Here is an 8,095-nt window from a genome sequence, read left to right on the forward strand (position 1 = left end):
CATACTCCCCTAGTTCAGCTCTTTGCACTTGGGCTCCCCACTCGTGAATACGTCGTCGGTCCACACTCGGAGTAGCCGGGATCTGTCCTGCTTGTTCTACCTGGGGGTTTCCATCCTTAGCTCCTGTAGGAGTGTTTCGGTTAAAGGATATTGGTTCCGTAGCTTGCCAGCTCCTTGGCTGGGGAACTACAGGAGAAGGACCTTCCCTCGTGTATTCTCTCATTACCCTAGGTGCTCGCCCAAATAATCCCGCCGTGTTTCCTGTTTTGGAAAAAGGTCCTCCAGTCGGTACTTCCCCCGCTGTGAATCCTTTCTTTACCTCACGGAGTTGTTCCTGGAGCATCTCAATGACCCGAGCCTGTTGTTGGATCATTGCTATCGATTCCTGAGAGCGTGCCGAGTCGACAACCATGCCAGGTTGGTTCGTCTGAGCTCCCGTTACAAAGGGAGTTCCAAAAGGAGCTCCCTGCGGGGGTGCCACCTCCTCGTGCATGGCCCGCATTCTTCGTTGGTTCGGAACCCTTTGATTCTCCATTCCCACTACCTGAGACTGCATCGATACCGACCCTTGATAGGGCACGACTGATGGATTGCTCAGTCTTGGAGGAACGTGTACAGGGTTGGGAACCAACCGAGCTGTCAGATCGTGTCCGGAGATCCGGGATGAATGTTGCTCGCCATCCATCCTTACCTCGCCAAACTGGTATCGCTGCGTCAAAACTGGAGTTACCGGTTTCGTTTGCAGGTTAACTCTGGGGGGAGGAGTCAAATTTTGAGCCAAGGCATGTACAGTGGGGGAGGTCCCCGAGCGTAACTGGGGGCTCCTCGTGGCCGTGTTACCAGGGTTAAGGAATCCAGGAACCTCGATATTCCTGGGCAATGAATGATTCTGTGCCAGGAAACGACCATCAGATCCATGGAGCTGCCTTTTCTGGTCAAATTGCTCCGGAGGGAACTCCCCTACACTCTCTGGTTCGCATTGAACCATATATGAGGTTCCCTGATTATCCGCGACCAGTCTGCGACGGAATTCCAAAGCTCTTTCTAGATTCGATCCAGAAAGTTCCTCCGACAGCATCAGAGTGTCTGATTCCACTAGTAACGTCCGGTGTCGGGTCTCCTGCGAACACAACATCGCTTCAGATTCCTCACTCCTCACCAGGAGCTGGTGCATATGCCTTATGGGCGTGTACGTGTATACCGTCTGTCCGCTACGGACCCGGACGGGACTATCCTGATCAGGCATTGACTCCACTGGGGCCAGGAGGTGAGCCGTGGTGTATCTCCTGTGTCTACGATTTTTTGCAGCGATTGCGTTAGCATCGTCGTTACTTTCCTCATCGATTTTAGCTGCTGCCTCCGCCAGGTTTGCGTTCCGAAGTATTTGGATCGCTTGGTAGTTCGGAATGTTAACCCTCGAAGGGGGAGGTTCAAATCGTACAGCTCCTGATCTGTAGTTAGAGGCTCGGTACAATATACGCAGCCCCGCTTCTCCACAGAATTCCTTTTCCCTTCCATGGGTATGAGGGAGGAGGGGAAGTATTCCCCTCGAGTTTCGGAACGATCGCCCGTAACGTGCCTCTGCCTCTAACAGTTCCAACATCCTCTCTGGGTCCAACAGGATGTTGTACAGCCAGAGAAAATCTGATCGGTTCGCGGGAGTCATCAGCCACTGCTGGGCCTTCTCTGAGAGGTTTATCTCCAGTTGAGTTCCCACTGTCAGGAACTGTACTTGTAAGTCTGAGAATTCGAGGCCGTCTCCCAATATTTCGACCCCCATCGACTCCAATACCTCCCTTAGGACCATAGCTACATCCTCCAGGATACACTCCTGAATTCGAATGACGTCTTCCAGACGCAATGTCATTTCAGACAACGGTTGTACTGGGAAGTTGGTCCTGCTATGGTGTATTGCGTGGGTAAGCTCCCAGTTGGGCGTATTCATAGCTGGGCTCTTCAGGAGACTGGAGAGTGAACTTCCTCGTCTCGGGGGAGGAAGGTTAAGGGACTGTACCGGGGGGGTTGGTAACCTCCAGGATGATGTCCGAGACTGTTCGGATACGGCAGGGGATACTCTCCTCTCTGGAAGTTTCTCCTGTTGTCATACTGTAAGAGGGTCAGTACTCTCCCCTTGTATCCTTTCGATAGCGGCTACTTGGCCGCTGACTCTTCCACCCGCATTCGAAGCTGACTCCATGTCTAGCTGCGGTACTGGTCCAGGGGGAGGTCCTCTCATTCCCCAGGTAGGGGAGTAGGCGAAACCTCCCATGGGGCTACTGGCAGGTTGGGCATAACCCATGGAAGTATACCTCTGTTGTGGTGGTCCCATCCCAAGTTCCACTGGAGGGGGCTCCTCAACTGCCGGTTGACGTCCCTCGGGGGTCCGGATGTTGCTAGCGGTTTCATCCCCGAACAACTGTTCTGGGATGGACATCAGGCGTTGACCAGCTGCCACCGTGATAACAGTGGAGCTAGCAGCCTGGTTCGACTTTTGAGCTTGTGTCGTGTTTCCACGAGATAAGGCGCTCTTTTGTTTCTTTGGTTCGATCTTGGAACTAGAAGGTCGTTCCGTTGACGTCGCAGACATTTTGTCGCAACGAGTCCGTTCAGTGATGGGAGAGCTTGGTATAATGTAAGACCTGGGTCAGAATAGGTCTTAGGGTAGGTTTTGGTATATGGAGGTTTATGTTGTAGCGTGCTAGGAGCAGGCTGGAGCTCGAAGGGAGCTACGAGAACTGCGACCGAGGACGGGAATGACCTAGTAGTGGCTGGAACGACGAGATGGTGACCCTTGAGGGGGTTCCTAGGAGGTCCAGGGAGGTCCCTAAGGCGTAGGGAGGTTATGGAAGAGTGCGGGACCGTACGATATTGCGTAGTAGGAGTTGTACTCGCTAGAACATCAATATAGGATCGAGTAGGTCGTATGTGTAAATGGGTCTCGAGGGTGTAAGCTCCCGAGAAGGGATGTGCCAGGGAGGGTAGGTCCCTGGGGGCTAGGCTTGAGGATGGACGTCCTCGAGTGTGGGAGGTGGTAACGGAGAAGCAGTACGTAGTTCGACGTGAGGGGTAGCTTTGACGTTACCAAGGCAGTAGGCGTTGGGGAGCTTTAATATTGTTCAAGGGAGCTCGGGAACTCACTCGGATTGCTTAGACGTGAAGTAAAAGCGTGTATTGGATCGTATAGACAATCACAGAGACGATAGACAAGAGTTGAGAGAAACAGAGGTAGTGAAACAGAGAGTAAAGAGAAATCCGTATGGTTAGCAGGTACAAAGGGACAGGGACTGGACCTATGCAAAAGGGTGTGTATTCAAAATATACCAAGCTGGGGCTTCAGAACATTGCGGCATTACTTAAATAGGTACGGGAAGTGAACAAGAGAACATCTGGAGGCATGAGGCAGCTAATCGGGGGGAGGAAGGTAATCGAGATTAATACTTAAAGGGGTTATCGGTTAGGAGGGTTTTTGTACGCGTGTCGGGGTGAAGGACGTTTGGGTAGTTGCGTCAGGAATACTTGGGGAGGTGTCTGGTGGTCCTTGGGGAGGTGCAGAGGACATACAAGAGGTGGGTAGGATGTATGGCAATGTGTGGCGGGTACTGGGACTGGTCTGGTTGTAGCCAGGGCATGACAGAAAAACATGCCAGCTAGATCCTGGAACCATTGCGAGTGCAGTTGCTCAAGTTAGCGGCCATAGTCTACGTATGACATTCAGTGTTCTGAGCTCATTTGGTCTCACGAAGTGGCGTCCTGATGTGCTTGGTGCTTCGCCAACATCATTTTACAACCTTGCTATAGAAAGCATTGCTATCTCAAGCTTTGAGCTTGGATTACAGAACGGAGGCTATGTATACTTCGAGCCGAATTTAGAGTATATCCATAACACAGCATTTCTCTGCCAAATCTACCGGAACTACGTCTACTCACATCTCAGGAAATCAATCCTGAAGGAGTCAAGGGAGAAAGGAAGACTAGCTTCTGATGCAGTGAAAAGGGTAATGTACAAGCGGCGGAAAAAGGTCTACTCTTCGTCTTCATTCATGATTCCTTCATCTAAATATTTTTCTCAGCTTATGAAATCTCGTATCAAGTATGCTCAAGATTCAGGTTTCAATAGCCGAATCAAGAGTTTGATTGCAGAGCCTGAGTGTAACTCTGAAGATGAAGATGCCGATGATGGATCGCTTCACATATTGGTGAAGAACCTTCGCAGTGAAAATACATCACATTTCATCACACACGAAATTGATAAAGGTATCTGCACAGTCGCTGAATTGTCAGGATCGAAACGACATTCCTACAAGAAGAAGACACGGAAACCTCATCCGGACAATAAGAAGTCAATTTTCAGGAAGCTCCCGAAGAATTGTGCTCTTGACTGGTTTCAGCCGGAGCAGTTCAACTCTCTTCCCACCCAGATCCGGAAGCGTTATGTGGATGCACATATTGCTTTACCACCTTTTGAGAAGCGAAAGAAGTTGAAGGTAGCTGAATGGGGCTTATTATCGGAGGATAGTTTCATGAAGAAGTATGGGAATGAAGTCCGGAAGCTATATAAGTTCCCAACAAAGGAGGAGTTGGAAGCAATGGAGAATGGTCAGTCTGATTCAGATACATCTTTGGACAATGATGATGCTATGGATGAGGATGGGGATGAGGGTGAGGCAGTATGAAGTGCCTCAACAAGTGGGTATCATTTTTAATCAATTTTTCTTTCTAATGCCATTGTTTCTTTGGGAATATACTGAATATTATTGTTTACAAGTCTTTTTTGTGTTGTGTAGAACCTCATTATACTTGTAGTCTGTGGCTGGGTATACTACTATCATTTATTCTGAAGTTTGTCCTTATTGTACATATATCCCAACATCTATTTTTCGTACTCATTTGGTGGAAAACCTTTATCTGCAAAACCTGAGTCATGTATTTTCTGATTTTGCATTTAGTGCATTGAGTGCTGGAAAGCACTACTGTAATCTCACTCTGGCAAACATACAAGTTTTGTAGACATTGATTTATTTGATTGCTGTGTTGAGTTTGTATAAGTATTCCAATGTGTGCTACAATGTTATAAATCCACTTTCTTCAGAGTATAATCAAATAAGTATTGTGAATGGACCATGTACTCATTATAATATGTTCATCTTATGCAAGTCCCCAAATATTTTACCTACGCCCTCTGTTCAAGGCCCAGCAGATAGCCAACATATCTGATGAATTGATACCATAGGTTCCTTTTGGTCTTTTATATACTGTAAGATGAGTGATTATATGCCGGGGCTCAAGAATATAGATGTGATCAGAAGGTGTGTCTCTCACTAGCTTTGCATTCAAAAGGGAGCAAGGGTGATGATAATAAGGACTTTTAGTATTTTGAGCTGGAGAAAGAGGTTGGTGCTTTCGCACCAGCAGAAAAGTGTGCTTCACACCTTCAAGGGGGAGCTCCCAGATGGTCTCAATATATCCAGTTTCCCAAGCACCTCCATAGCCACCTGGAATATAGAACTGAATGTGACTCTGCCCCTCATGAGACTTGTAACAACTGTAGGTACTATTATTAAATGGAATCTGGGTGTGATTTTGTGCCATTGTTGGAAGAATCAAAGTCCCCAGTGGATAGCGGGAATTTGTGTAAGCGGATTTGTATTCTCTTCCTGAGTTATTCAGGTATTTCAGAAGGATAGCATAATGATCTTTGCTCAAAACTGTTCCATCAGCCAGAGCCTTAGCAATCTGCTGTCTAGTCATAGTCTCTGGATTGTGCATAAATGCAATGACATCTTTGGGCTCCAAAATTTGAGCTAGTTTTTGTGTTGCAGGATTTGCATACTGGTTATCATGAAGACTTGCTTCTAACCTTCCTTTGCAGGCTGACTTGTGAACCATTGTAAATTCCATATCACCTACAATGTAACTTGAAGTTAGAAACATAATTTTCCCTAGTGTATAGTGTATGAAAGGAACTTACCTAAATGCTTGTTGGTTTTAATTTGTCCAAAATCACCATTCATTCTTTCTCCTGGAAACTCAGAGAGCAATGACAATGGTCCCCAGAATTTCAATTGATCTCCACCATGCATTGCATAGTGATGATTTGGCATAGATTTGAATCCAGGATGTAAATCTTGTATGGAGGCCCGATATTTGACATAATGATACATATATTTGTCAGCATCTACATTTGAAGTTGAGTATGCAGAAATTATATTGGTAGATGCTACTAGGTCACAGAAACTCTGAAGTCTTTTTGTTTCTACTTCATTGCCTTTCCACCATAGTTCCGGAATAATAAGGGGCAGAATGACAGTAAACAATACAAGTAATTCATGTGCTTTGAGTTTACCATGGCTAGCTTCTCCAAGGTTTGAGGGTGGGCGGTCACTTGAAGCAGGAAGCAAGACATGAAGTATACAATTCCGTATACTACCCAGTTGTTCAGGGGTAAAGTCAAAAGCTGTTTCTACATCCAATGGTACAAAATCTTCATCTATTTCATCTCCTTCATCATCAAGAGGTATAAATAGTTGTGGCATGGGGGTTGGCTCACGTTCATCATCCACCTCTCCTCCTTCATCATCCACATCCATATGATCAAAATTTTCAGTCAGCCCAGTAGCACTTTCATGCTGACTAGCATGTTCAGCCTCAATTTCCAGATCCTGAGATTCTTGAACCAATTCATCAGTGTCAATACTTGAGGAACTTTCATCATCAAGAATCTGTGTAATACTCTTAAGCATTTCCTTTGTGCGTCCAATACCCCATAGAGCCCTGAGTTGGAAGGCAAGAATGCCTTCCAGGAAATTATGCATGAAACCAAGTACAACATATTTGGCAGGATTCCAGTATGGAAAATTATGCATTGGTGTCCATCGGACCCCTGTTTGCCGTGCAAGGGTTTCTTTAGCTGTGACAGTAACAAGATTTTGCTATTCCATTGCCTGAGTGTGAGGCCCCGGCACAGAAGGCCTGCTCTGGTCTTACCCAGACTGGGCCTAAGCGAACGCAGTAGCCGCCTAGGCCGTATGAGGAGGTATGGGATAGTGCCGATACTGGTGAGGGGAGCCTAACCAGGGGTAGTTGTGGAGCTTGGGTAGACCTAATAGAGGGTCCTGGAGATGTAGAACGTAACACGTAACCACCGCTTCGATGTGGAGGGGAGGTGTAGCCGATACGAGTGGGAAGCTGTGGGGAGCTTAGGGAGCAATAAAGCGGAATTGGGAACCTAATGGGAGGTTCCAAAGGATGAAGGACGAATTGTAGAGCCTCGACGTAGATGGTGAGTCGAAGTAGAGGCGTAGACAATACGAGGATTGACAGAAAGAGGCCAGAGATAGGAAACAGAGAGGAGAAACAGAGTTGAGGTGAGACAGAGATAAAGGAAACAGATAACGAGGAAATATATGACTGTTGAGACGTGTCAGGCCCTGTTAGCAAGTACTAGTAGACTGTACTAAAGGGACCAAGCCAGGTAAGATTTGACAATAACACGCTGGGGAGCTCCGAGGGGAGTCCCCAGCCTATATACTGTACATGAGGCTGTCAGGTACATATGTCATGTGGCTACTGGAGTGACAGGTAATATGTACAGTAAAGATCGTAAGGATGGTGCATAGAATATCGGAAACATATATAAGTGATGAACTGGAGCTCTGGAAAGGAAAGGGAAAGGTCCAGAGAAGCAAGGCATGACACTGAGCACGAACAGTAGCTCCATCCCGAATCTGCCAGGAATTATAATCAAGATCTTCTATGTCATCTTTATGACAGTTGCAAAAAGAACAAAATAAGCCTGCCGCATGAGATAAAAATCCAGCTACTTTTCTGATTGCTTGTAAATCAGCAATCAAAGGAATAAGCCTGAGTGCAATGGTGATTCCACCAGGATGTGAATGTGTAGCAATTATCTTTCCAGGAAGGTCAAATTCAGCAATAGCTCTCTGGAAAGATACCAAAATGTGTGATATAGTCCATATAGTGGGACTATGTGGTGCAGGCATCATTCCAACAATAAACACATTTTCAGGAAGGAACCGGATTTCTGGAGGAAGATTTAGGCAGTACAGTATAATGGCACCACAGGAGACAACTTTTC

The 8,095-nt window shown here is 46.7% G+C and overlaps 1 protein-coding gene across 1 annotated transcript; it reads left to right on the forward strand.

Annotated features, from left to right (window-relative positions):
- Positions 1-3,704: 3,704 nt before the first annotated feature.
- Positions 3,705-4,673, forward strand: C8R40DRAFT_1178189 (uncharacterized protein; the record flags this gene model as incomplete). The annotated part of the gene is made up of 1 exon (XM_046232825.1): positions 3,705-4,673. One exon carries the CDS (start codon positions 3,705-3,707, stop codon positions 4,671-4,673), a length of 969 nt encoding a protein of 322 aa, XP_046079245.1.
- Between the last annotated feature and the right edge of the window lie 3,422 nt (positions 4,674-8,095).

This window comes from Lentinula edodes, assembly GCF_021015755.1.
Source record: "Lentinula edodes strain Le(Bin) 0899 ss11 chromosome Unknown C8R40scaffold_76, whole genome shotgun sequence".
Taxonomy (NCBI): Eukaryota; Fungi; Basidiomycota; class Agaricomycetes; order Agaricales; family Omphalotaceae; genus Lentinula; species Lentinula edodes.